The following is a 27708-nucleotide window of genomic DNA, read 5'->3' as shown; positions in this document are numbered from 1 at the left end:
AGATAAGCTTTACGTTCTGAATTATAAATTTCTATGTTGTTTGAATAATATACAATAACCGCCATTGATTTTTTAAGACAGAAACCGTTATAAAAAAAAAGCAGCCCCGGGCAGGTACATTCCACCCTGCCTTGCCCACGTTGTCTCTGGGAGGTTAACTAAACACGAAGCCCCACCATGAAGAGAGACTTCGCAAACCACTCAGGCCTTACCCTAATTGCTTTCAGTCCATTTGACACTTTATCTTCTTGCACAACGGCAATAACTTCCTGTCCAACACTGAGAAGCACTTTGGTGGTCACAGCTTCGTTAGAGAAGTAGATCAAATCATCAATCATGCCATAATCGCTGCAGTACCTTGTCACGACACCCTGGACAGTTTTCAACTTGGTGTCACCTGAGATGCATAAACAAAGGGATCATACAGACCTTAAAAGCAAAGCAAGCCTACATTACAGAGAGAGGTGGAGTACAGGAGGGTCCAGGTGGTTTGGAGCCCTCTGAGCTGGAAAACCCTCCCGGGGCGGGGTGGGCGGTGGGGAGTCTTCAGAAAGTAGGGTTTGTGAGGCAGGTGGCCCAGGTTCCTCTAAGGAGTACGGTGGTGGACTCCGGAGCCAGACTACCTGGGTTTGAATCCCAGCTCTTCTACTGCCACTTGTGCATCTCTGGGCTAGGTCCTGAACCCCTAACCGCTCTGCGCTTGTTCTCTGTTGTAAAGCAGAGACAGTCACAGTCTCTACCCAAGGGGGCTGTCTGGGGAGACGAGTCCAACGCACAGGCTAGGGTGCAAATTTATACTGGCATCTGGGTGCCGTTACTACGAGCTGTCACCACTCCTAGGATCTTCCTTTGTCACCAAGGACATCAGCAATGGTGTCAGGAGATTCTGTACTACCTCACCAAGCAAGGTGCTAGAGGAGATTCCAGGCTTGGCAGTTAAGTCTGGCCTGCAGGCCGGGCAAGCCCTCATCGGAGCAGGGAGTGTCCCCACCACCGGCCCCTGCAGCAGCCAGCGCGCTCTGGGTCCCAGCGCACCTTGGCTGCTCCTTCCACTGCCTTTACCGGAATGCAAATGCAGCCCGGCGCTGAGCTCAAGCTGCTGCTGCAAGCCCGCATTTAACAGACAAGACCTACAGACGCTAGCCGGCCCAGGCTACAAGGCCGGCTCCGGAGGCGTCAGCAAGTCTGGCTACAGACGGCTCTTAGCATGCGGCCTGCAACAGGCCGACTCCATTCCTGCCACTTCTGGCCTCTCTTGCGGAGAATCTTTTCTTCAGAGCTTAGAGAAAACCACCAGAGAACCCCCCCCCCCCCCGAACTCAATTCTCACGAGGAGGAGGAACCGCGCTCCTCTGCGCTCAGACACCGCCTCACCCGGGAGAAGCGCGGCTCGCTAGGAGTCCGCGAGCTCAGCTGAGCCAGGCGGGCTGCCCGACCCAGAGCCTCCTCGACACGGGACCGCAAGTCACAGTGAGGGTGTGCGGACACGCCTTGCCGTCGCCGGCCGCACACGCAGGCTCCGAGCCAGGTGCACAGACCGGGACGCAAGCGTGCTAGTCAGGCACGGTGCTCTCACGAGCTAACACAAGGCCTCTTCTAACCGCAGGCTCCACGCCGAGTGCGGAGCCAAACACGGGGCCCGACCCCACGACCCTGAGGTCAGCACCCGAGTGGACAGCGAGGCGGTGCTTAGCCGACGGCGCCCCCGCGGAAGGCCTCTTCAAGTCAGGCCGGGAAGGGAGCCCATCCAGGGCGGGGCGCGCTCCCGGGGGCGTCCCCCAGCCGGCAGTGCGCGCCGGCCGCCTTCCCTCCCCGCCCGCCCCGGGGCCCGGCGTGCGGACACGGGCTGCAGCGCGGCCCCGCCCCGCGAGGCACCTTCCGCGAGCTCGGACCCCGGCGGCCCTGCGTCCTCGTCGGGGCCGTCCGCTCTCCTCCAGAAGAACGCAACCAGCTTGGTCGCGAGTCGCAGCATGGCCCGGCCGCCGCCCACACTCCGCACCGCCCGCCGCCTGCGGGTGCCCGCACGCGGCCACGCGGTTCCCGCCGCCCTCGGCCAATGGGGTCGGCGCGTCCGCGCCTGCGCCCGCGCTTCGCAGCCTCGGCCAATGGGGTCGGCGCGTCCGCGCCTGCGCTTGCGCCTCACACCCTCGGCCAATGGGCTCGCCGCACGCGCTGCGGCCGTTAGCAGCTGCTGGCTGGCGGTTGGCGACCGTTAGCATGCCGCCCAGTGAGGCGAGGTGCCGGTGGGCGAGAGGTCGTGCTGGGCACCTGGTGTCGCGCTGTGGGTGGAGCCTCGTGTGGGCGGGCGTCCTGTGTCCGTCGGTGCGCCGCCCGGCCGTGCGCTGGGAGGAGCGCGGTGAGGAGGTTGCGCTCTGCTCGGGGAGCTCCTGTCGTGTCCGCGGTGGCATTTGTGCACTGACCGAGGCACCCAGCTGTCCCTGGCGTGTACCTGGTCCCCGCCTGCGGCCTGCGGGGCCCGCCGTGCGGATCGTCGGGCGCAGATCCCCCGCCGCCGCCGCCGCCTCCTGCGTGCTGTAGCTGGAATTCTATGCATCTTTTCGAAAACTACCTCTTTTCATTGATTTTTGTCTCTTCTTTATTTTTTTCTGCCTTTAATCCTGTTGTTGAACTCGTGCTTTCCTAACTCCTTAAGCTGAGAATGAGATGAGTTCGCTCGAGCTCGCGTCCGGCTGCACCCTGCACGACCGCCCGGGCTGGGATTTCCGTTGTCACTCGGTTGGCGCACGGATTTTCTCCATTTTACACGGACGGGGAATAAACTCGTACATATTGGGGGATTTCCGGGATTTTGTGCTAATTCCTAATTGGATTTCGTCCTGGTTGGAGAATGCAGTGTAGACGAGCCCTCCCATCCGCCTCTGTGTCTGGAGCTGCTCCAGATGGACCCCGCGGCTCCCCCTGTTCTGTCAGCCCGGGGTCCCCGGGGTCGGTGTGACCCACCCTGACCTTCAGTAGATCAGCCTGGGGGCCCCGGGGTCAGTGTGACCCACCCTGACCTTCAGTAGATCAGCCCGGGGTCCCCGGGGTCGGTGTGACCCACCCTGACCTTCAGTAGATCAGCCCGGGGGTCCCCGGGGTCGGTGTGACCCACCCTGACCTTCAGTAGATCAGCCTGGGGGTCCCCGGGGCCGGTGTGACCCACCCTGACCTTCAGTAGATCAGCCTGGGGGCTCCAGGGTCAGTGTGACCCACCCTGACCTTCAGTAGATCAGCCCGGGGGTCCCTGGGGTCGGTGTGACCCACCCTGACCTTCAGTAGATCAGCCTGGGGGCTCCGGGGTCAGTGTGACCCACCCTGACCTTTAGTAGATTAGCCCGGGGCTCCCTGGGGTCGGTGTGACCTGCGTGCTGTCCTTCAGTAGATCGGCCTGGGGGCCCCGGGGTCAGTGTGACTCACACTGACCTTTAGTAGATCAGCCCGGGGCTCCCCGGGGTCGGTGGGACCTGTGTGCTGTCCTTCAGATAAGCCCGGGGGCCCTGGGTGTGTGTGTGTGTGTGACCTGTGTGCTGTCCTTTTAGTAGGTCCGAGGGCAGCCTGAGCGTTGCTCGTCCATCCATGCCCTGTTGTTATGATTCCCCTTGGAGAGCTGCGAAGGTCGTCCTTCCCCAACATCTCAGAAGCCCGACGAAGTCCACATCTCAGACCGGCACTGGGAGTGCATCCCAGAGCGGGAAGGTCCCAGGGTTTTCCCGGGTTGGGGAGGAAACAGGTACCCAAGGCAGAGGCTGTTGGCCCCGGTCGCGCTTCCTGCCAGGGTGCCAAGGAGAGGCTTGGACAACAAGGGTGGTTTGCAGCAGGAGTGTCCACTCCATGAGACCGTCCCCTGTATCCATCAGCCCTGCATTCTGGACACTTCAACTCGGCTCTTCAGCTGGTCCATGTGGATGCCCAACAGACCTGTCCACCTTGGCCTCAGAAGCAAACCGCAGCCTCCTCTGCGTCGGCTGAGACACGCTGCACCTGCACTGCTCACACCGGACTCCTGACCCTCTCGCCCCACGTCATCCTCACTGCACATTGCGTGGGCACTTCAAGTCCATCCAGAAGCTGCTCACGGCTCACCACCTCTGGGCTCCCCTGCCATCCTGGCCAACAGCCTGCTCTGTACCCAGCGGCCGGACGCTCCTGTGCCAGAACCTTCCGGAGGGTCCGCCTCGGAGTCTGTGTTGTGTCCACAGCGGGTGGAGCCAAGGCTGTGTTCACGGCCACAGGGGCCTCATCCCTCACGGGATGGCTACGCCCATTGTCCTCCAGCCTGGCCACCTCAGGACCTTTGCACCTGTGGCACCTCTGTTCAGCTCTCTGTGAGACCCCTCTCCTGGTGTTGTGCGTGTCTGCTCAAAACGCCTGCTTCTCATTGAGGCTGCCCTGACTCACCGACTTACTTTCCGGCACAGAGCACACAAACTCCGGTGCACCCATTAGCAAGTAAACTCTGCGTGGGAAGGACTGGTCTGCACTCTGTAAACATTTGCTGAATAGCAGTGAAAATGTTAAAACATGAGTGGGATCTCAGCAGGCAGAAAAGGGAGGAAGGGCATTTTAGGAACAATAGTTGGTGGGAGAAAACAGGATTTGTTTTGGAAACTGGTATTGCCAACAGAAACAAGGAAGCACTTCTCCAGGGCCTGTGACTCCAGAGCCTCGGGGAGTTTGCTCCACCATCTCCGATTCGAGGCAGCCTGTTTGTATTTCTTCTTATAGAACAGCCTTGGGAAGGCGCAGCAATGGTGAAATCTGCTTGACGTTCTCTTCAAACGAAAACACGAAGGGTTCAATCTGGTCAGACCGATTCCTACTAATTCAGTTATTCAGAAGACAGTCAGTAAGGGGCACCTGGGTGGCGCAGTCGCTTAAGCGTCCGACTCTTGGTTTCGGCTCAGGTCATGATCTCAGGGTCGTGGGATCGAGCCCTGCGTGGGGCTCCAATAAGAAGAGGAGATTCGCTCTCCTTCTCCCTCGGCCCCTCCCTCCATCTCTCACCAAAACACAGTCCGTGAAGAAGTTTGGGAGATTTTTCCATCTGTTCAAAACCCCTTCTTGACTTCCCAGGTTGTGGTTTGTGAGAATTCTCGTCTCTGCTTGGTGGAGAAACTAAGACAACAGAGTTCGTTATTCAAAACGGCTGCCCTGCTGAAGCTTTACGTGGCTCTGCAGTCTGAGGAGCTGCTTGTTCAGAGTGCCTGGATTCGAGCCATCTCGGGGCCTCCATGTGCACAAAGACTCTCGCCGTGACCGTCAGGGCGCCAGCGTCTCCGGGCCAAGTTGCTCCCGTCCTTTGTCTTTGCTCAGGGAGCAGAACTAAGAGGCCCCGCAGGAGCGCGGGCTGCCACGGGAACAGTGAGGCCCGGTTCCGAGCAGGTCACGGGCCACGCCGGCCGCGTGGGGTGTGCCCGTGTGTGCGCCCTCGCGAAGGGGGCCTTCCTCTGGGGTCCCGGAGCGGGGGCCAGCCGCCTGAGAGCGTGTATTCCAAGGTCGCGAACAAGAAGCTGTTCCAAGCGCCCCCCGCCCCCGGTTCCGAGCTCGGGGAGGGACGCTGCTCTGCCGTGACGCCCGCCAGACCGAGACCCGCCGAGCGGGGCCGGGGCGGGGGCGCCGCGCTTACACAACCACCCCAGAAACTCTGGGCCTCATTGAAATTCGGGAAGCGGCGCTCCTCGGCCCGGCTCCGGGGCGGCTCTGCCGGGCTTTTGTTCCTCTCAGAATAGCCGCGGCTGGAAGCCCAAAGCGCGGAGTCCGCGGAGCCCAGACGCCGGCGCCGAGGTAAGCGCGGGCTGCACCAGGCGTGTGCGCCGCTTGCGCCCCGGGGTCCGTGCGCACCCGGGGCGGCTGAGCGTGTGGGATCCGGGCAGGCGTGGGGCCGGGAGCGAGGCGCCGTGGCGGCCGCGGGTGGGGGCGCTGCCGGCGGCTCGGCTCGTGTTCCTGGGAGAGGACTGGGGGGCTTCTTGCTTCCTTCAGGTGTGCGGCATTTGGTGTGGAGGGTATTTCCTGTTCTGGAAACCACCTCCTTTCACCAGGCTCGGCTCGGCGTGGTCCCGGATGAACGATTCTTTCGTTGCTGGGGCGTGAGCGCAGCCGAGGGGACCCCGAGCCGCCGGCGGTGCTGTCCCGGGGCCTCCGATGCCAGTGTCTGGGGCCCGGGCGCCATGACGCGGGAGGAGCAGTGCGCGGAGGAGCTCGGCTACGACCGCATGCCCACCCTGGAGCGGGGCAGGCCCGAGGCCGGCAGCTACGCCCCCGACGCCAAGCCCAGCGACCTCCCGCTGACCACGAGGCTGCCCCCGTGCCTCAGCCCCAGGACCTGGGTCCTCTCCGTGTTGATGGGGGTGAGCAGCTCCTGGCCGGGACCGGGGAGGCGACGGCCGCGGCGAGCCGGCCCCTGGGAGTCCACGCGGCCTGGGAGAGCGCGGCTCCGGGGCTGCCTCTGCTTCTGGGGAGCCTCGGGGCTGCTCCTGTGCTTACTGGGCGCGTGTGCTCGGGATTCAGCTCAGGAGTGTGTCCCGCAGCCTCGGGGCTGCTCCGTGTTCCACCAGGCTCGGGACAGCCCAGGGCCGTGCTGCCCCTCTGCGGGGTCATGGGTTGTGCCCCTGGGGGGCTGGAGTTGCGCTGCACAGATGGGAGGAGGGGCTGTGCCCTGAGGGCAGGCCTCTGGCAGACTGGAGAGTGGGTCAGGGTCTCCGAGGCGGGAAGCCGGGCCCGCAGCAGGAGGAAGCCCCCGGGCCGAGGACGCAGGCTTGGGGTCGGGGACCTTTCCCTTCAGACGTGCTTGGGTGGGCACCTGACCACTGAAGGAGTCATTTCGGCCCGAGAGCAGGCTCACCTGGGGCTGGGCCACCGGACACACCTCTCTCCAGGCCGGACCCCAGGGCTCTGTGTGGCCAGGGCTGAGAGCTAGGATCCAGGCAGGGCCCTCCCTCCACACTGGGCTTCCCCTGAGCTGTGACCCCGTCCCACTGAGACTGGAACCCCCAGCGGCCCGGGGTGCAGAGGAAGCCCCTCCTCCCGACCCCCCGGGCCCTGGACTCTGTGCACTGGCCACAGCCGCCGGTGGCCAAGGCGCATAATGCTGCTCATCCCCGCCTCACGTAGGTGTGTCTCGTGGTCTCCCTTGTTCCCCAGGCCCCCAGCCCCTGTGCTCCCATCACAGGGGGGCACACACGACCCCCGGCCCAGACCCAGAGCCTCGCCCTCGACAGTGTTCCCACGTCCCAGGCCTGACATGAGGCCTGGGTGCCCCTCACAGACGGGAGGCCCTCGGCCCTGCAGTCATTTCCCGGCCATCCGCTTGGATTAGCTTTGCAGAAAGCACAGGACGGAGTTGTCTCCCAGCCTCCGAGCCTGGCCCTGAGGGTGGGGATGCTAAGGCTCCTGAAATTGCACGTGTTGGGGTGAGGGTGTGTTCTGGGGAGAAGCGCCATTTCTTGCTTGAACTTTCCACAGAGGCCTCTCCCTCCCTCCCCCAAATACATGTGGAGGCCCTTAGTCTGACCCTGCGGGGGAAAGAGTGGGGGGAGTCAGGTGTGGCGGGATCTCGGCGTCCACGTTGGCATCGTTCTGTTACGTGGTAGTCAGAGGACTCGTCGAGCGCCTGATGTCCCGGCATGCCCGAGTGGTCACCTGAACTGTGTTGCTGTTTTGCAGAGCTGTCTGCTTGTGACTTCAGGGTTTTCGCTCTATTTGGGAAACGTGTTTCCCTTGGAAATGGATTACTTACGCTGTGCCGCGGGGTCGGTAAGCATCGCTCCTCGGTCGCACCTTTCAGTACCGGGATTTGAGGTTGTGCATTTGAGTTCTTTGCTCTGAGATTTGTGTGTTGCTATCACTTGCTGACTTTAGTTTCAGGTAAGATTTGATGCACGTCTGAGTTTCTTGCCACAGACCCCGGGTGGGAAACGGCCCTTGAGTTTCCAGCAGCTGCGTGCTGCCCGTGAGCTGGCAGGGCGCCTGGTCTCTGCTCCCTTAGGACAAAGCTCCTTGAAAGAATTTGACCCATCCCCTGCTGTTCTCTCTGGAGCCTTCTAGGTGGCCCTTTGTCACCACTGGAGTGGCCGTTCTTGGGGGTCCCAGTGATGTCTGGCCCAGATGCTCCCGGGCAGCACTGACCTAGGCTGGACATTACAGCAAAATCCTTGGTGGTGCCCTTCACCCTCCAAGTGACAGGCCGGGGAGACAAGCCACGTGCCCCACCGGTTCCCCTCCACCCTTGCAGGCTCTGTCCCCATAGCTCGAGGGGTCTGTGGGGGTCCTGGTGCCCGCAGGGGTGACACCTGGCACGGCCCACGACGCCCAGGCTGGTGCCCTTCCCTGCACCTCCCCACTGCCCTGACACCCCACGCTTGCCCTCACTCTTGCCTTTTTTCTCGTCTTCCACTTCTGTGGGGATCAACTGCAGGGTCTCCAACAAGAACCTCCTCGGGGCTCTGGGACTCCAGAACATTTCCACTTATTCACACACAGATGCGTTTCCCTCTTGGGGTAATTCTCAAGCTAAGACAAACTCACTCTTATGCAGTCGGTAGAGGCGACAGTCCGGCTCTAAGTGCGTTCAGCCCGTTTCATCTCTTCAGAAAAATTAAAGTTTTTCCAGAATAAATCATTTTGAAAGGCATGAGACCTTCCATTGCTGGCAGCAGCCCTGTGCCTGCCGGCGGGCGGCCCTCGTTTGGCCAACAGGTCTTGGGTCATTCCGGAAGCGTAAGCACTGCAGGTAGGGACGCCAGGTGGCTCGCCGCTGGCTCACGGAGCTCTGGTTTCCTTTCAGTGCCTTCCCTCAGCAATCGTGAGCTTCGCTGTTTCACGGAGAAACATCAGTGCGGTGAGTCCCGGCCTCCGTGCAGTCTCTGCAGGTGTGGGGGCCGCAGCGCGGCTATGGGGGAGCCTCCGAGGGCGGGACGAGCCAGGCCGTGGGCTGGGGAAGCAGGCCAGGCCGCTGCGGGGCTGACGGGCACCCACCCGTGTGTGCGTGTGCATGTGTGAGCGCATGTATGTGCACGTACATGTGTGCGCGTGTGCATGCATGTGGGTGAGAGTGTGTATGTGCATGTACACGTGCGCGCATGCACATGTGTGTGAAAGCGTGTATGTACATGCGCGCGCACGCATGTGCTTGTGTGTGTGCATGTACATGTGTGCGCGCACATGTGTGTGCATGTGCATATGTGTGTGCATGTACACGTGTGTGCGTGTACACGTGTGCATGTGTGAGTGCATGTACACGCGTGCACGTGTGCATGTGTGAGTGTGTATGTGCATGTACACGTGTGCGCATGTGTGAGTGTGTGCATGTACACGTGTGCGTGTGTGCGTGTGTGCATGTGAGTGTGCGCATGTACATGTGCGCACGCGTGCATGTGTGAGTGTGTGCATGTACATGTGTGCGCGTGCGCATGTGTGAGTGTGTATGTGCATGTACATGTGTGCGCGTGTGCATGTGTGTGCATGTACACGTGCGCGCTCGTGCATGTGTGAGTGTGTATGTGCATGTACATGTGTGCGTGTGTGCATGTGAGTGTGTATGTGCATGTACGCGTGTGCGCGTGTGAGTGTGTGCATGTACACGTGTGCGCGTGTGTGTATGTGCATGTACATGTGTGCGCGTGTGAATGTGTGTGAGAGCGTGTATGTGCATGTACATGTGTGTGCACGCGTGTGTTTGCGCACATGCACATGGAAGGGTGCACCTCTGCGGCTGGCAGCCCCTGTGCCCCCCACAACAGGGCTTCCTGTACCCTCCCCCGACCCCGAGGGGCTGCAGGGAATCCTCCCTGGCTAGTTGTGTTGTTGTTTTTAAAGTTTTATTGATTTATTTTATGGAGAGAGAGAGAGAGTGCAAGCATGGAGGGTGGAGGGGCAGAGGGCAAGGGAGGATCTCAAGCAGACTCCCCGCTGAGTGTGGGGCTCGATCCCATGACCCTGAGATCACGACCTGAGCCGAAATCCAGAGTCAGATGCTTTACTACTGAGCCACCCAGACGCCCCCCCCCGCCCATCGCGCATTCTTATGTGTCATATTCTTGGGATTTTTTAATTAATGACCTGGAATTTGGTTCAACGATACCTTTAATTTTTTAGTTATGCAAAAAAGAGTGACCCCTGTCTTGTTTTCCAGATCCCTAACTTTCAGATCCTGTTTGTGTCCACGTTCGCCATCACCACTACCTGCTTGATCTGGTTTGGGTGCAAACTGGTGGTGAACCCCTCAGCCATAGATGTGAGTCCCTGGGTGGGGCCGTGGGTCTTCCTGCTGCCACGGGTGCTGGGGGCTCTGGTCCCGCTGAGTCTGGGCCTGAGAGGGTGCTGTCGCTGGGTTGGAAATGTGCAGTAGTCACATGGTAGGTACACGAGCATCCTAGCTCTGGAGTCCAGCAAGTTTTGAGAATTTTATTTATGCTTTTGAGAGTGGTCTTTACTTGATTGTTGCATCGATTCTAGTGGATGGATTTGTCGATAACATCTTGAATGTCTTTTTTACCACGTATTTCATCAAATCTGTGATGCTGTTGATTGGAGGGTGCACTGTTACTTTGTGTACAGCTAAGAAAAGTGGAAAAACCTTCCCATTTAAGCGATGATACCAGAAGAGAAGAGTCTCCTACGAAAGAGGACTCATCAGAGATACCTCAAAAAAACAAACAGAAAAGCCTTGTTTTATGGGAAATGTTGAACTCCTTTCTCTCAAGGTCAGGAAGAGGATGGGGTGGGCCTGAGGAAGTGTCAGCCATGCCCCTGAGGCAGAAACATGAACACGCTCCCCTGGACCTGGGAGGGACACTCCTGTCACCATTATCTGCAGACGAGGGCATTCCGGCTGACTTTACCTTAAATTCAGCGCACGTAGCAAGGTCGCTGGGCGTGAAAATCAGCGTACAACAATTGGGCCAGCAACAGAACATTTTGGAAAAGTAATTTAAATACAGAAATCATTTTACAGAGATAAATGTGAAGTTCCTGGGAATAAATCAGAAGGTTTGCGAGGCTGATCTGTCGAGAATCATAATCATAAAGTCTTACTGAGAACCAGGGCGTCTTCATTAAATCAGTCCCACTAGGTGCGTGTGGGGGCGCCTCTCGATGGTGGCAGGACCCAGCACGTATCGTGACCAAGGGCCAGGGACGGCAGCCCCCTGGACAGCACCTGGGGACTCACCCCACAACCAGGATTTCTTAAACAGCCGTCCCCAGAAGGCAGGGGAGCCCCCGCCGCCCGGGCCGGCCCGGACCAGCCCCACACGTGCAGACTGCAGCCCTGGATGTGGGACTTGCTGGTGCTGCTGGAGCCCGGCCAGGACAGACACAGGAGCTCATGCTGCAAGGGGGACCCCTCCCAGGGCATGTGGGGCGCTCCCGCTGTGGATCCATGGGCGAAGGAGGAAAGCACAGTGCCCCGGGTGGCTGGAGGCACTCAGCCTTGCTGCAGTCAGAGGGGGTCAAGGAAACCACAGGGAGATGCCGTCTCCAGCATCGCAGGGCAGAAGCCATGGAAGGCAGAAGGAGCCTGCCTCCCATCTGGGACGACTCTCATGCCCTTTGGAAACAGTCTGGCGTCTGCCGGTATGTTGAGGAGCACACACACGGGGACTCTGTGCACACCCCCCCGACAGTGCAGACCCCAGGGAAACGTGTGCGCACTCGGCCAGGAAGCGTGGCTCTGGCAGCCATGGGTCTGGTGCCCAAAACCCCGAACCTAAACAGAAACTTGGTGTCCGTTCCCTGGACAGTGCCCCCAAATACACAGACTGGGTAGATGGAGGCGGAGAGCCCCACGCCACCCAGCCTTCTGCTCCAGTGTGGCCAGTGGCTGCGATGCCGCCCGTCCTGGAGCTGGAACTCCAGTCGCCGCCCCAGCCCGGCCAGCGCACAGGAATCACGGGTAACCAGGCCCTCGGGGGGCTCCTGGCACGTGAGGGTCAAGCCACAGCGCACTGCAAGTGCTGTTCGTGGTACTGAGGACACGTGCTCTAACGCCTGAACCGTCAGTGTCTGGGGATGCGTGTGTGCGTGTGTGTGTACACACGCACACACGCACACACGTGCATGAATACGCACTCGTGCATGCACACACATATACACGTGCGTGTGCACACATGCACACACAAGTGCATGCACACGCAAACACGTACACACGCACATGGCACACGCAGATACGTGCGCACACACGTGCGCACACAGGCACACACACGTGCACACACAAACACACGTGCGCACACACATGCATGCGCACGCACACATACACGTGTGCACACGTATGCACGCACACGGGCACACAGACACATGCGCACACACATATGCACACATACACGTGCACACACAAGCACACGTGTGCACACACATGCATGCGCACGCACACATACACGTGCGCATACACGTGCGCACACACGTACGCACGCACACGGGCACACACAGACACAGGGGCACACATGTGTGCACACACAGACACACGCAGAAATAGGAAGCCACGGGAGGGACATGATGACTGGGGCTCCCACAGGCCTCGTCCCTGCTGCGCCGGGCCCTGGGTGAGCACATCTTGATGTCCCCACACGGTGTATGCAGGAGAGCCCATCTGTTCCCCGCCGTCCCCCATCCAGCTCCCTGTGAGTCTGCGCCGTGTCCTCGGTGGGGCACCGTCTCCCCAGCATTCTTCAGGGGTGGATCCAGGTGGCTCGGCTGCCGTGAGTGGGGCATGTCCACGCGTTTCTGTGGGGTCTCCTACTCCAAGGAGCATGCTCTGCCTGCGCGTGCACAGGAGCGGCCCGGCCCTTGCCCTCCCTGCCTGCTCAGGCTTCTCAGATCCCATGAGCTGCCCTGCGACTGGCATCACCAATGGTCTGCTGTGCCCCAGGGAGCTCCCCAGTGGCAGCTGCTTGTTACTTCTCTTCCCTGGTCTCATCCCCGCTGCTCCTGAGCACCTGGTTCTCTGCTGACCTCCTGAGCTTCCTGCCCGACAGCTGCCCGGTCTCGCCCTCGGCCCACTGGGAAATCGGTAAATTGAGGTTGTCCTTCTCTCCTCGAGCCCAGGACTTGCGCCCTGCCCTGTCTGTCCGTGGGGCACGCTCCCCTCCCCGTCCTTCAAAGCCAAGCTCTCGGACTTCAAGGATACTTCACAACAGGTTTATCGAGTTCCTCCACAGCTGCACCTGGGATTGCATTATGATCATTTTAAGTTTATAAAATAATTTTGTGACAAGTAACATCTTTGTTATGTTAATCATCCTGGGCAAGAGGCTCCGTGGTCCCTCCATGTATTCAGGTCATCTTCCGGGTCCTGTCTTAGGGCCTCAGTGTTTTGTGTATTCTTGGTCAAGTAATCCCTACATCATTTACAGATTTTGTTGCTAGTAGGGTGTCTTATTTCTTAAATGATATTTTCAGATGGATTATTGGAGTATAGGAACAGGGGATTGAGTTAATTTTTTTCTTTATTTTGAAATATTTTAAGACTCAAAATAATTTGCACAAATAGTAGGAGAGTTCCCGTGTGCCCCTCCCCAGGTTCCCCAAGCAACAGCGTCCCACATAATCAGCCAAGAGATTGACCTTTGCTGCTGAATATTCACTTAGGTGAATGTTCAAACAGTACCAATTTTTATTTTTTATTTTTTTAAAGATTTTATTTATTTATTTGACAGAGAGAGAGACAGTGAGAGAGGGAACACAAGCAGGGGGAGTGGGAGAGGGAGAAGCAGACCTCCCGCGGAGCAGGGAGCCCGATGCGGGGCTCGATCCCAGGACCCTGGGATCATGACCCGAGCCGAAGGCAGACGCTTAACGACTGAGCCAAATGGTACCAGTTTTTAAATAAGAAGGGTCTTTCATCAGTTGATTTTGTGTCTGGAAACTTTGCTGAACTCTCTTATTCTTCACAGTTTTTGTGGGTTGTATGGGTTTTTCTGTGCAGGTGAGCACGTCACCTGCGAGCATCCCCTCAGTCCTCCCGCCGGCTGGCTCTTTCTTTCTGTGGAGCTGTGGCAGGAAAGAGTGGGGCGTCTCTGTCTTATTCCTGACCCCACATGAGTTGCATCCAAAGAGTCTCTGTTATAGTTTTGATGTGTAACTCTCGCCAAGTTAATAATGTTTTCTTTAAGTGCTGGTTTACCATGAGTTTTTCCATTTTAAAAATATAAACAGGAGTTGAAGTTTAATAGTTTAATTTTGCATATGTAAGATGATCTTTCCTTGCTTAGTTTATTTATTAGATGGATAGATTTTTCTGGTGTTGAGCCTTTCTTTCCTGGAATAAACCTCCCCTGATGACAACGGTGTTTTTGTAGATATTCAGATATATAGCTGGTACTGTGTTTAGGATTTCTGCATCACCTGGTGAGATGGGCCTAGGTTTCCTTCTGCCACTGGGCCATAAAGTAAACTAGGCAGCACTGATCTCTTCCGTGTTGAGGAACAACGTGATAGGGCAAACGGCTTCTTGAAGGTTGGGTAGAACTTACCTGTAGAGTCTCCCCCCAGAGCCGTTGCCGAGGGAGGACGTCATTATTAGCATCGAAGTTCTGTTTCTTCTTGTGCCAAAGTTTGGCTTTTCTCTTTTGATCAAAAATTTCTCCATATCATGCAGTTTTTCAAAATTATGAGCATGTAGTAGCTTGTAAATTGCTCACTATTTTATGTGTGCTATCTAGAATTTCTCATTTTTGTTCCAGAATTCCATTTATGTCTTTATTATATCTACCTTATTAATCTTCGCAAAGAACGAGCTCTTCTTTGGTTTGTTTGTGGCTGCTGTTCTGTTTACTGGTGGCCGTCATTCCCGTGTCTCCAGGGCTGCTTCTGGGTCAGCTGGCGGGGGGCTCGGTGTGCTGTGTCCGTGGTGAGCTGGCAGCCCAGATTAGCTGCATCTCCGGCTTAGCTGCATCCCAGATTTGACACGTAGCATTTCATCCTTGTTTGGTTCTAGGTGTTTGCACGTTTCCTGCTTTGCCCCTCCAGACCCACTTCCCATGCGCTGCCTCCCTGTCTGTGCCAGGGAGGTGGCACGTGTGCCCGTGACAGAGGGAGACAGGACATTAGCGAGTGGTTAGTGTGTCCGAGCCCTCCGCAGTGTGGTGGGATGGGGGCTGGGTCCCTCTCACGGCCACTCCCTCCCTCCCGGGTCCTCACTGGTCGCGCCACCCTGGTAGGTTTCCCGTGGTTCCGGCTCCTCTGGTTGAACTTCCTCCAGTCCCTCCTTGTGGCTGTCCCTGGGCTTCTTGCCAGGAACCTGATGAAACAGTCCATGGGATTATTTTTTAAAGTCTTCCATTTGTTGGTGTTTTCTGATGTTATTGTTATGGTCAGAACGCACAAGCTGTAGTGTAGTTTCTTTGGAATTTACCAAGCTTTATTTTGTGGCTTAATAGATGGTCAGTTTTTTGTTAGCGTTCCACCAAATACTATAAAAGAACAAACGTTCCCTGTTTTATTTTGCATGTAGGGTTCTGTAGATCAAACATATTAATTTCATCTGATTTTAAACGTAGGTTTTATTATCACTCAGGTGTGCTGAGGCCTGCGACCAGGAGACAGCCGCCATCGGGAAGATAGCTTATCACTCACAGCCCCCAGGAGGAGGGGGCACGCTGTGCCCAGGCTGGGGGCCGCTGGGGGAAGCACCAGCAGGCAGAGCGGGAGGGGGACGAGGGCAGGAGCCATTCCTGTGGTTTCCGCAGGAAGGAACGGACAAGGCAGGTGAACAGGCTTAGGAATGGCCTGCGTGAATACCGACCACGGGTTCCCGGGCTCCCCTGGTTGTCGGGCACCTGCCCTGGGTGGTGGGAGCAGGTGAGGGAGGCCCCGAGGGTGGGAGCCCCACAGAGGGGGTGGTGGGCCGGGGCTCTGGGTCGGCTGGTTTGCATACCCTACAGTTAAATTAACTTTTTTTTTCTTTTTTTTTAGCATTTTGTTCTATGGTTATTAACAGAGGTATAGATTCCTATAATTGCCAACACAATCAAGATATGGAACAGTTCTACCACCCCCAAGGCCCCGGTCTCTTCAGTTTTTGGCAATTATACATAGAGCTGTGTAAAGGCTCACTGATATGAACTTAAGTTTTTGTATCTTTAAATACCCAGGAGGGGCAAACCACTAAGGAAGGTTTAGATCAGGGATCAGCAGACTACAGCTCAATGGCCAAAGCCAGCCTTTGGGCTAAGAATGGTTTAGAGAGAGACTCAGAGTCAGAGGGGGTGTGAGGCCCCTGGGCCTAGCATCTGGCCTTTGACAGGAAAAGCTGCCCAGAGCTTTGAACAGACTTCTAAACCTGTCCGTGGGATTGTCTACATTTACAGAATAAAAGTGAAAAGAGCCTGTTTCATAGACATATGTGTTCTCTTTTGGCAGATAAATTTTAATCTGATTCTGCTCCTTCTGTTGGAGCTTTTCATGGCGGCCACGGTGATCATCTCAGCACGGTCGAGCGAGGTGCATTGTAAGCAGAAGGTGGGTCCAGCCCTGCGCTGCGTGGGGCACAGAGCACGGGTCCGCAGGAGGGTAGGCTGCCCCAGGGCACCCCATGCAGCCCCACATCTCCAGGGAGTCACCAGGCTCATGGCCTCAGGGAGGCAAAGTGGAAGATGCAACACGACCTCCCCATCGTGTGATTCTGGTCCAGAGCCCAGCGTTTCCCATGGAGAGTCCAAGTCCGCTGAGCGTGTCACCTTGAGCACCAGGACTGCAGCGGTTAATCCCGTTTTCACAGGCAGGGAGAACATCTGAACTCAGAGCACAGCCAGCTGGTGCCGAGAGCAGGGGCGGCAGCTCACCTGGGGTGCACCCCCGCCCCCCCGCGGCACCTGCGAAGTCACCAGACCAAACGTGTTGTTTCCTTTCAGGGTCCCATGCCGGATAGCACCAACATTCTGTATGAAGTGGCATTTCCTGCCCGGGTCCTGAAGTCCTACTCAGTAAGATAATCTTTCCTCTCTGCCTGTTATTTTCCTTTACATGGGGGAGGTCCGTGATGACACAGCATCCTGAGTGACCCTGTGTCCCCAGGGAGTCCTTAAGTTCACCCTCTTCCTGCCAGGAGGGTCCTGGTTGGAAGGGTAGGTGACGTGGCCACCCTCTCTGGTTGCCTGTATTCCCAGACTTGTTCTGATAACCCCCCACTCTGAGCATGGCGTTCCTCGTTTCTGCTTTGGCTCTGGAGCTTTTGGCTGGGATTTGGAGCCGTGTCCCCAGACACGTACAAGTTTCGTTCTCGCGTCGCTTAGCGACCCTGCATCTGCTGCAGGTGCTGGCCGTAAAGTCTGTGTTGACTGGGTCAGCGGTTGGGCCCGCGGGCTGTGTCTTCCTGCCCCGACGCTCAGCTCTGCTTGTGTTTGGGGGCGCTTCTGTCAGCAGCCCGGGACTGCCACCCTCTGTGTGGCTTCGTGGACGCAGACCCTCACATGGGGCCTGCGTCACCGCACTGCCACGTTTATACTGAGTTTTGCCACGTCTCTGTTTTCTAGCTTCTTTGCCTTCTGCCGCCTTTCCTGCCTGCCTTTGAATTGGTGGGAGCGTCGTCCCTCCTTCTGCTTTTTCCCTTTTCCCACTAATTTTGAATTGGAAACTAGGCATTTTTCGATGTTCTCGTAGAGGTTATTGTCAGCATTTCAACATGTTGGCTCCTTTGCCCTGAGCTCTTGGAACAGTCTCTTCACGCCCCCTGTCCACCTGCCGCACATGACACGCCTTCCCTGCGTGACCCCGCCTGCTGCTCTGCCCCCCAGGTCATCGAGGTGATTGCCGGTGTCTCTGCCGTCCTGGGTGGGGTCATCGCTCTGAACGTGGATGACGCTGTCTCAGGGCCGCACCTCTCAGTGACGTTCTTTTGGATCTTAGTGGCCGTGAGTACACCCTGGGGGCCTCATCGTCTGATGAGCAATTCTGTCGTCGCTTCCCGAAGTTAACGTTGCTCAGTGTTGAACTGAAATGCCCAGCACCTCCCATTTGTGGCCACAGGCAGCCTTGGCAGGTGTGGGCTCCTCACCGCCACGTGGAACAGTTGAGATCGACCCTGCACGCCCGCAGTCCCACCGTCATGTGACAGGCCCCGTGCTCCCAGGCGTGGTCACCCCAGGGCTGCTCAGCGCGTCCCTGCAGGAGGGGCTGGTTTGTCCCACGCTGCTGTCCAGGGCCATCCCGTGTGAGCGGACAGGACGCAGTGAGCATCCCTAGCCTCGTCCTCGTGCTCTTCTTCCTGGTGCTGCCAGACAGCCTGTGCATTCAGCCGCAGGAAGGCCGGGACTGGTGTCTCCTCCAGACGCCGGGGCTGGACTCCTGCTGCGTCCCAGGGCTCAGAGCAACACCGTGGGCACCTGTGCCCAACCTCGCTGAGCCCTGGGAACCAGCCGCCATGCTCCCCGAGGACTGGAGCCCGGGGAGAGAGAGGACATGGCCGGAGCCACGCACCTGGCCACTGGTTGCTGGTACACAGTGGGGCTTGCGGAGAGGAGAGCGTGCCTCGGGTCTGCCCCGGCCTGGAGCACAGCTGCGTGTGTTACCTGGGAGGACCTGGGATTACAGCCTCGGGCTATTGAGCACAGAGACCTAACACCCCCCTAACGGTGGTGGAGAAGAGACTCGCCTGAGCAGCCCCGTTGACATGCTCGGTGACCACACATCACAGAGGACGTGGCCTCCCTGGGCCTTCTCCCCAGCTGTGGAAGAACTGGCCAGGGGCGGGGGGGGGGGGCGCATGGAGAGGAAAGGATCCAGGGGTGGTCCGGGAATGGGAGAGGCCAGTCGTAGACCAGGCAGCGGTCCAGGGCTTGGGGCCTGGCTGAGAGCCTGTCCCTGCAGCGTCCCTGGGCGGGCTGTGTGTGTGGGAACAGCCCGCCGCCACGGCTGGTCTCCTGCCAGTCCGGGGCCTGGGGCTGGAGGAGCCACCAGCAAACCTGAGCCCCACTCTTGGCTTGTTGGGGCCACCGAGGCTCTTCCTAACTGTCTGCTCCGCACCCACAGTGCCCCCTGCTTCCAGCCAGAGAGCTTGTTGGAACACCTCCGCCCCTACGCTCCTTAGAGGAGCAGGCTGGTGGCCCGGCCCACCCACCCCTGAGCCATGCCCACGCCCCGGCCCCACAGGGCTCCCCTGTCGTGCCCACGCCGGCACCTTCAGAGTGCTGCTCCCCTCTCAGTCCTCCCTCTGCGGAGCCTACCGTGTCCCGCCCAGCCTCAGCCCGAGCCCTCCGTGTCCAGGGGTCCGAGCCGCTCCCACGCAGGGCATGGTCGTTTCCTGTGCGGGCGTGTGGCTGGGCAAGTAGAGCTCGGACACACTTGGGGCCGCGGGTTCAGCGGGCTGAGCGGGCCAGCACCGGGCTCCTCGGGAAGGACGCGTCCTCCTGCCGTGCTTCTCTGTGCTGGGATTGCGTGACCGGGATTGCGTGAGAGTAAACCAGTCCCGTCCAGTAGGACGCAGCAGACCTGTGTCAGCTGCAAAGGGGCAGGGGTGCTGTGCAGGGGGGCAGGGTCAGTGTGGTGGCTGGTCCCGGGGCTCCCTGAGTCGACCCGGCCGAGGCCACTCTGCAGCCCGCTGCTGTGCTCTTCAGAAACCCCCGCGTCGGCCGGAGGACGAGGGTCTCTGGTCAAGGAGACTCTAAACGCAAACCAGGGTCACTGATTGCGTCCCAAGCCAGGAACAAAGAGCGCCTATGACAGGACATTATCGGGGCAATCGGGAGGCTCTGGACACGGGCAGCGCTGTGGAATCCGTGTGAAAGTTCCCCGGTGGGTGCTGGTTGAGGGGTCCCGGAGAACGCCTCCGTCTCAGCCGGCGCGCGCACAGCTGCGGAGGGCAGGCGGCCCATCTCGGCCGGTGGAGCGATCCTGGGGCGGCTCCTCCAGCTTCTCTGCAGCCTCGGGGAGGCCACCTCGCTTCCGCCCGACCCGTCCCAGCCCCACTGGCCCCGAGGATGCCGCCCCTCGAAAGAGGAGAGCCCGTGCCGGAGCTGACCTCCTCAGCCATCCCCTCTGAGGCGTGTTTTCTTTCCTCCTAGTGTTTTCCGAGTGCCATTGCCAGTCACGTCACAGCCGAGTATCCCAGCAAGTGCCTGGTGAGTGAGGCCCTGTCCTCAGGTGCCCGGCCCCCTTCCCGGCTGCCACGTGACGGGCTCGCGCCCCCAGCCACAGCCCCACAGCCGTTAAACGAGGGCGGACTGCCTGTGGAAACAGGTGGAGAGTCAGGAGAGAGTCCTGGGACGCAGCAAAGGGAGGGGGACGCGGCCCGCCAGCCTCAGCCTGCGTCCCCGCGTCCTGTCAGGCGGTCCACTGGCTGACAGGGACAGCTGCTCAGTCAGCCCGATCGCCCCGCATTCGTACTCTGCAGCACCCGGGTGCCGTGCGCCCCGGACCAGCCGGCACCGTTGTCCGACGGGCGCGGGGTTTGGCGAGGGCGGCGGGGAGAGGCCATCTGCGCGCGTCACCCTCCCCACAGAGGGGATACTTGTGTAGAAGTTGGGGGAACTCGCGGGACACAAGCCGCGCTTGGGGTTCACGGGAGCCTCAGGCAGAACCCAGACGCAGATGTGGAGCGGCGCCGGTGTAGGCCGCGGCTGCCAGGCCCGGCGGGCCGGCTGGAACAGAGCTCGCGTCTGCTTCCATCAGGTGGAGGTGCTGATCGCCATCTGCAGCCTCACGTCCCCGCTGCTGTTCACTGCCTCTGGGTACCTGTCGTTCAGCATCATGAGAATCCTGGAGCTCTTCAAAGATTACCCGCCGGCCATCGAGGTATGTGTCCTGGGAACTCCGTGTGGACGTGGTGTCGCTGCCCGGGGGAGGAGTCGCCCAGGACGGGTGGCCCGGCCGAGCGTCCGACCTGCCGGAGCCGCTCCCGCCTGTGGCCTGAGCTGCACCTGCCTTCTTCCCTCTGGCAGCCAGGGGTCTGTGCTCCGCTCTCTTGCCCGTGACGCCCCAGCCCTGCTCCGCGCAGGCTGCCTCTTTTTCTAAGCGTGGGCTATTCTGCCCGGTCTCACAGCCCGCCTGGACACCCCTTCCTCTCGGTGCTCGTGGGGCCTCCAGGCTCGCTGTAGAATCTACTCTTCATCTCGGCGTATGACAACCTTGTTGGGATTTCTGTTGGAATCCTGTTAGGTTTATAGATAAATTTGAGGAGAATTGAGAGCCTTTTCACATATGAACACTCCTATAACTAGGACTTTTCTAGAGTCTCTCCGCGGGCTCAGACACACGGCACTAGGCTTATCGCTTAGATACCTTGCCTTGTTACCCGTACGTGTGGTATTTGCTCCCAAATGTTTATCATGAGAACTTTCAAATATACAGAAAAACGGAAAGAATCCTGCAGTAAACACCAAGATTCCCCAGCAGTTTACGTGTTGTTTGTACACGCATGTTTACACTGACGGCTGGGAGCACACATGCGTGTCGCTTCTGGGAAGCCTCTGAAAGGGAGTGGCAGGTGTCCAACCACGGGACCCTTCCCCGTAAACACTTCAGCGTTTCCCAGGGGGCTGCTTCCGACTCCCCACGGCCCCACGCAGTGTCGCCTTCAGCCTGCGCACGGACCGTCCCAAGAGCGTGCCTCATGGCCGAAGCTTTCGGAGCAGGGCCCAGCCGAGGGCCACAACTTGCCCTCAAGTCTCTCGATTCAGCACAGTCCCCACCTCTTCCCCCGTGACACTGACGTTTTGGGGTCCAGGCCACGTGTCTGGGAGAAGGTCCCACGTGTGGATCTGTTTCCCATGGTGCCAGTGGGAGTGGGGTCAGGACCACATGTGGTCACCTCCCGCCTGGTTTGGCAGCAGCTGCCGGTGTGCTGGGTGGGGGGGTGGGGCTCTCGCAGGAAGGAAATAACCGTGACCGCTGTGTGACCTGCAGATGCTGCGTCCCAGCACCTCGCATGGGCTTGGCCCTGGCGGCTGGCCTTGCCCGAGCCGTTGTTTTACACTGAGGGGTGAAGAAAGGTGACGGATGCCTGGCTCTCGTGTCCTGCGTCCCCAATGAGCTGGCACGCGGTGTGACCGGTGGTGCCCTTTCCTTCTGAGTGCCACCGAGGACACACGGGCTTTCATTATTTGTACGGTGCTGCAGCCATTTTTCTCCGGTGCCCGAGCTAGCCCAGCCATGGCCAGAGGGAGCCCCTGCTCGCAGTCACCTCGTCCTGCCCCCTGCCCCTGGCGATCCCAGGCCCTGTCAGAGGGGACCATACACACAAGTCAGGACCTGGGGGCTCTGTGCGCTCATTCATGCTGGGGCATCATTGCTTCTAAGCCTCTTCAGTGGACAGAGCTGAGAAATCTAGATTTTAAAGATCCTGAATTCAAAATGTATGTACTTGGGTTTTGTTAACTTGTGTTATTTTATATTTGTATCCCTTTTCTCTTTCTCCAAAAATCTTGTTTCCTGATAACATTGAACGTGTTTACTGTTTTATCTTATAACACACGTAAAATGCTCGCAGGCCCATCACCAGGGCCACCAGCGGCAGCACCCCTGCGAGAAAGCCTGCAGCCTCCTCGGCCCCACTTAGGAGGTGGCCTCGCTTGCTCGATGAAGTAACCCCTTTTGTGGGCGTGGCTGTGTGTTGGAAAAGTGCTCAAATGTAACCTTTTCTGTCTGTACCACCCAGGCTGGGAGCTCTCCCGTGTCTTCATGACGCGTGCGCACGATGACGTCGGGGCGGGGATGGGCCGCTCCCAGCCATCTGCTGAGAGGAACAACTCAGTGCTCACAGGAGGTTTTGGGTCTGTGCGGTGCGTCGTTAGGATGTGAGCTCGGAGAGGGACTGCCGGTCAGAGGGTGGACATGACTGTAGTTCTGTTAGATGGTGACGAGTCCCCCTCACAGGAGGTCCTGTGTTCCCGCCCAGCGCTGGCCTCATCCACAGCCTGGCACGGAGGCTTGCCACACGGTTTTGTCATGCGGGCGAGGCCGCGCACCCAGTGTGGCTGCCGTGGCGTCTCTCTGGACACGAGTGGCCGTGGACTGCGCCTGGCGGTGCTGACCCCTCGTTCCCGGTGGACTCGCTTCTGTGCCCTGCCCACTTTCCAGGGGCTTGGAGCTCGACCAGGATTTGGGAGCCCTCCGCGGGGCAGCTGTGATTTTCGCCCCGAGGAAGTTTCTGTTTGTTTATGTCGTTAAGTTTGTCAGTATCTTGCTTGATTGCTTCTGGATTTTCCGTGGTGATGGGAAAGGCTAGTGCTTGCGTCCGGCAGGAGTTTGCCCCAGAGCACGAGGCAGCCGGCCTTTCCGTTGACTGGAACGCCCACCTTCTCCGCCCCCGTCTGAGATGCTGCCCTGATGACAGCTGAGCTTCTGTCCCTGTCGGGGCGCATTTCTGCGCCCGACGTCTCACACGTAGTCTGGTGCCGCCCTGTTCTGGTCGTGGACGTTTGCCGGGTGGCTTCACCAGCTGGCCGCTGCTTGCCCAATTACCTGTCACTGCTTCTCAGGGTTACCTCACTTTTGTTGCATGTTTGTTTTTCTGTGTACGTTTTCAGGTTGCCTGGCGGCAGAAAGCACTTTTTTCCTTAAACTGGGCTTGTAGTTAAATTTGTACCTTAACTTGAGGAGAGCTGTTTCCACAGTGACACTGTACGGAGCTGGAGTTTTGTGTTAACATTTGGTTGCTTTGTGTCTCAGCCGAAGGGGAGGGGGCTCCGCCTGCTTTCCCATCACCCGCGCGGGCGCCAGGCGCTCCCCAGACCCCTTCCCTCCAGCAGCCACCCGCCTCCGCTCCGGGAGAATCTGCGGCTGCCGTCCGTGTGCTTCTGCCCAGGGGCCGCGGGGCAGACTGCTCACACGCGCCTGGTCGCTTCACCCCACGTGGACACCCTCTGTCACCACACGGGGCTCTGTTGGTGGCTGTTTCGGGCCGTTTTCATGTTATCTGTTAAACCCAGGACAACAGAACTTAGAGCAGAATCGATTTTCTCGACTCCCTCGACTACGAGCGGACGTGCGCGTAGCCGGCACCGATTCCCACAACTCAGCCGAGTGCTCTCGGGAGGCCGCAGGGCCCGGGGCGCTGCCTGCGTCGCGCCCCTCGGCTGGAGGGCGGCCTGTCCCACGCGGCCGGTGCTGAAGCCCCGCAGGCCGCCCGGCTCAGCGCCCGCTTCTCGCCAGCAGCCCTACGATGTGCTCCCACTGCTGCTCATGCTGGAGCTGCTGCTGCAGGCCGGCCTCAACACGGGCACCGTCGTCCAGTGCGTGCGCTTCAAGCTGGGCGCGTCCTGGGACGCCACGCACACCGGCCGCCAGGAGCGCCCAGGGGGGGAGGTGAGTGGCCTTGGGCGCCATGACCGCCCTGCGCTGGTGGGGTGGCCCCACGTACAGATCCATTCCTGAAAGGAGCATGGACTGAACGCCTTCAGTTTCACTCCTACAGACGTGGATGAGAAGTTGCTCAGGACCCACACAGGCCACAGAAGTTCCTTCCCTGGCCCCTCTCGGGGGGGGGGGGCGACCCAGCCCTCTACAGGTGTGGCATCAGTGACCCCTGGCCAGCCCCTCTGTCGGGCCCAAGGCCACCTGCACCATACTCTGCCCCCCACAGCTGGAAGGCTGGGGGTCAGTGTGCTCCCCATGAGCTGCCCCCCAGAGGTGTTTATAGCTGTGGACTAGGGAGGCCCCGGGGCTGCAGGGTCCTCCAGGGCCTTTGTGCGAGCGCGACCCTGCTCCCGCCGTCGGCCCTTGCTCAGCAGCCCCGGCCTCTCCGTCCTGTCCCATGCCTGCCTTCCTTCCCTGAGATCTGCAGACGGTGTCCTCTCCTTGTTTTTACCGGTGACGGCTGGTCTCCCGCGGGTCGGCGTTTCCCCCAGGCCCTGTAGGAGACCCACCTGGTTCTGGGTGGGGACAGCAATGCGCTGAGTCTGGTGAATGAGACCTCCCACCGGGTTCCAGAAGAGCAGGTCCAGAGGCTCAGGGCCCAGCAGCTGGCCTCCCCGTTCCTGTGTGGGGACCTTGGCCTCAAGCCTTCTCCTTCCCTGGCTGACAGGCCCCTTCTGTGTGGGGGCGCCGGTCCCCTGCCCCCAGGAAGAGCTTGGAGGCCCTCACCCCGCCCCGTGGTGTCTATCCTTGCCCTGTCGGGGAGTATTTATTGGGCACCTACTGTATGCAGATGCTTCTCTGTCTGCTGCTGGGATGCAGCCCCCGTGTCCTCAGCGGTCAGGCAGAGGCTCATGGCAGCCCCCCACCTACCCCAGAGCCCACCCCTGTCCAGGCTGCATTCCTGGGGGGACGTGGGTGGCAGAGGGGCAGGGACGTCCGTGTGCCCCCTCCCAGGAGTCCAGGGCTGTTTCCTATGCTGTCACAGGCTGAGAAAAGCTCTCAAGCTAACAGGTTCCTGCCTGCCTGCTGCCGCGGGGTGGGGGTGGGGGCGGGGGCAGGAGAAATGACACTCTGCCTGTTTGGCCACAGGTGTCCAGAAGCCCCCTGAAGGAGTTCGACAAGGAGAAAGCGTGGAGGGCTGTCGTGGTGCAGATGGCGCAGTGAGCGTGGGGCAGGGAGACCGAGGCAGAAGCAGGCCCGGCCTGGCTACCACCATCTAACCAGGCCAGGCTGCAAGTGGTGTTTTCATAGAGTAGTTTAATTCTGCTTACCAGTCTGCCGGTTCCTGGCTCCCGAGGCACCACCTCGCAAGCAGTGGGGCCTGCAGGTGAGGCCGGGCTCGTGCGGAGCCAGACCCTCTCGGGCTGATATGTGGGCTCGGATGTGTGGACAGCCCCCTTCTGCTCCTCCAGCCCCTGGCCGGCTTCCCTGGCCTGTTCCCGTTGAGCAGACAGCCCCACACGGGTCTTACGGAGTTTCTCTCCTGAGATGCGCCTGGACGAGAGCCCAGCACTGCTTCTGACAAGAGAGCACAGCTGTATGTTCCTGTCGTGTCCCCGCAGCCAGGGGGCCCCTCGTCCCCAGGGCTCTGGGCACACGGCAGCCCCACACCCACAGCTGTCCCTCTGTGAAGCCCACGTGCCCAGATGCCGGCCCTCTCTCGGTACCTGACCCGGTCATTCCGGAAGGACCCTGCCTGCTCCGTGGTGCTGGTGCCTGTCCTGCCCGGTGTGCAGAGACCCGCATCAGCACTGGCCGTCTGCACTTGCACCAGGGGCTTTCTACGCTAGCGTGGCCCTAGCCACTGCCACAGCTCGGTGTTCTTTGTGGTGGGGCCACGTCCAAGGCTTGGAAAAGCTGGGCTCCATTTCCCGGTCCCATTGGCCTTGGTGATGCGGGTGCGGTGGGTCCCTCCCTCCTGTCATGGGTTCTGCCTCCACTCCCATTACCATGCTCAAGATACCAGACGGATGCCCCTGGAACCCTCACAGGGTCGTCTCCATGCAGGCTCCAGCCCAGTCCATTTCCTAACCTTACTCACCTGAGGTCAGGCCCAGGCCGGGGGTCTCCTCCGTCTGTCACTGCCCCCTGCCCAACAGCAGAGACAGGGTGGGTGTGAGAATAACATCTGCTTTAGTTAAAGTCATGGCCCAAAATTAGTTTGTGTGCCATCTCCTCGTCCCCGAGTATACCCGAATTTCTGGAAGCACAGTTAGCTTTTCCCAATTGATACGGGCGCTGATAAATCCCCAGTGAGCTGGGAGCACCTTCTGAAAGTGTTCCAGGAACTGTCTTGGTGCTTTCATTCACAAGGCTACCCACCTCTTCTCCCTGTAAAAGGAGCGGGCAGCGCTCTGCGCTGCTGAAAGGTGCCTACGTTTGCTCTTTGCTGAGCTGAGGTAGCCCATTAGTGAGGGCTGCCTGGGGCTGGCTGGGTGTAGACCTAGGTGTGGATTCCAGGGTCCTCCCTGGTTTCTCATTTCTGAGCCCAAGTGACTGGCTGCCCGTATTCACGAGCACTCATGACGAGCTGGGTCATTTTGAAACAGGAGGGAAGCAGGTGAGACACGGGAGAGGGGGACTGTCCTCCGAATGGCAGTGATAGCCTGTTCACCCACACGTGCACGCCCCCTGCCGCAGTCCAGGTCCCCTCCCCTTCCTGCGGCCTCCGCGCTGGGAGGCCAGGGGGATCTGCTCAGCAGCCTGGGACGGGAGCCAGAGAAGTAGCATAGGCCATGCTGATGTCCTGGGGACAGAAAGTCTGAGTCTTAGAGACGGAATTAGACGCCTGGGGGCTTAGCACTGGCTTGTACTTTATTTCAGAGAGCTTGAGAAACCCAGGCAAGTGGGGTTTTAGACATTTATAATTCTGTCTGTCCACTTTCATTTTCGTCTGATGTTGTTTAGTATCTCCTGAGCAATAAACGCTAACATGTAAATGCGGCCTCTTTCATTTTGGGTCTCTCAGGGATCTCTTTGCCCAGGTTCTGAAAAAGAGAGGTAAAGCACAGGAGGGCTGGTGGAGGTGAGGGCCATCCTTTATTTTGTGATTTATGTGAGGCCACGTGGAGGTGGGGACTGGTGAGCGCTTGCTAGTGAAGACTGGAAAGGGGCACAAAGACCCCTCCCTGCCCAGGGAAACTGCCCCCCCCCCCCCCCCAGCTAATGCAGAGTGAGAGCAGAACCTCACTTTTGGGTTATCTTGGGAAGTTAAGTGCAAAATAAAGATGATTTAAAACCAAATAAAGATAATAGGTTTCCAAAATTTACTGGGAGCAAAGGCATTAATAGGATGGGTGGGTCTTTCCTACGCTCCCCTCCCTCCACAAAGAGGCAGGGAGGAAGAAGGACGCAAAGGGCTCAGGGACTTTGGCTGGCGTGGAACCCTGGGTGCACCTGGAACTCGCGGGGTGGTGGCACAGGCCC

At 59.1% G+C, this 27708-nt stretch overlaps 2 protein-coding genes across 5 annotated transcripts in view; one reads left to right on the top strand and one right to left on the bottom strand.

Annotated features, from left to right (window-relative positions):
* MOV10L1 (Mov10 like RNA helicase 1) overlaps positions 1-1125 on the bottom strand; it is a 64615-nt gene extending 63490 nt beyond the window's left edge. Inside the window, exons 1-2 of one of the 2 annotated variants that reach the window (XM_036113733.2) lie at positions 777-1125; positions 213-397 (exon numbers count right to left, since the gene is read on the bottom strand). In XM_036113733.2, coding sequence (XP_035969626.1) covers positions 213-338 — 126 coding nt within the window. In that variant the 5' untranslated portion in view covers positions 339-397; positions 777-1125. Of the gene's footprint in view, positions 1-212 lie in introns of both variants that reach the window. The other variant, XM_078076793.1, reaches the window with a different exon arrangement.
* Positions 1126-5928: 4803 nt separating this feature from the next.
* On the top strand, positions 5929-27221 carry MLC1 (modulator of VRAC current 1). 3 transcript variants are annotated; one of them, XM_036113763.2, is made up of 11 exons: positions 5930-6347; positions 7663-7752; positions 8783-8836; positions 10130-10231; positions 16354-16452; positions 16845-16916; positions 17727-17843; positions 19992-20048; positions 20599-20721; positions 24082-24231; positions 25372-27221. In XM_036113763.2, the coding sequence occupies exons 1-11, from the start codon at positions 6168-6170 to the stop codon at positions 25444-25446; spliced, it is 1119 nt and encodes a 372-aa protein (XP_035969656.1). In that variant the 5' UTR covers positions 5930-6167; the 3' UTR covers positions 25447-27221. The 3 variants fall into 3 exon arrangements, with proteins under 3 accessions (XP_035969658.1, XP_035969656.1, XP_035969655.1); XM_036113762.2 differs by having other exon boundaries at positions 24079-24231; XM_036113765.2 differs by lacking the exons at positions 24082-24231; positions 25372-27221 and adding an exon at positions 21832-23940 and having other exon boundaries at positions 5929-6347.
* The last annotated feature ends 487 nt before the right edge of the window (positions 27222-27708 follow it).

Source organism: Halichoerus grypus, chromosome 6 (assembly GCF_964656455.1).
Source record: "Halichoerus grypus chromosome 6, mHalGry1.hap1.1, whole genome shotgun sequence".
NCBI lineage: Eukaryota > Metazoa > Chordata > Mammalia > Carnivora > Phocidae > Halichoerus > Halichoerus grypus.
The sequence above is the reverse complement of the archived record's forward strand: the minus strand, read 5'-3'. Positions and strand labels throughout refer to the sequence as shown.

What these genes read in the sequence shown, in the direction of transcription:
- MLC1 (XM_036113762.2), top strand. Translation starts at nt 6,168, where the DNA reads ATGACGCGGGAGGAGCAGTGCGCGGAGGAGCTCGGCTACGACCGCATG. An exon ending in CACGGAGAAACATCAGTGCG is followed by an intron (nt 8,837 to 10,129) that starts GTGAGTCCCGGC and finishes CTTGTTTTCCAG; the next exon opens with ATCCCTAACTTTCAGATCCT. An exon ending in ATTACCCGCCGGCCATCGAG is followed by an intron (nt 20,722 to 24,078) that starts GTATGTGTCCTG and finishes GCTTCTCGCCAG; the next exon opens with CAGCCCTACGATGTGCTCCC.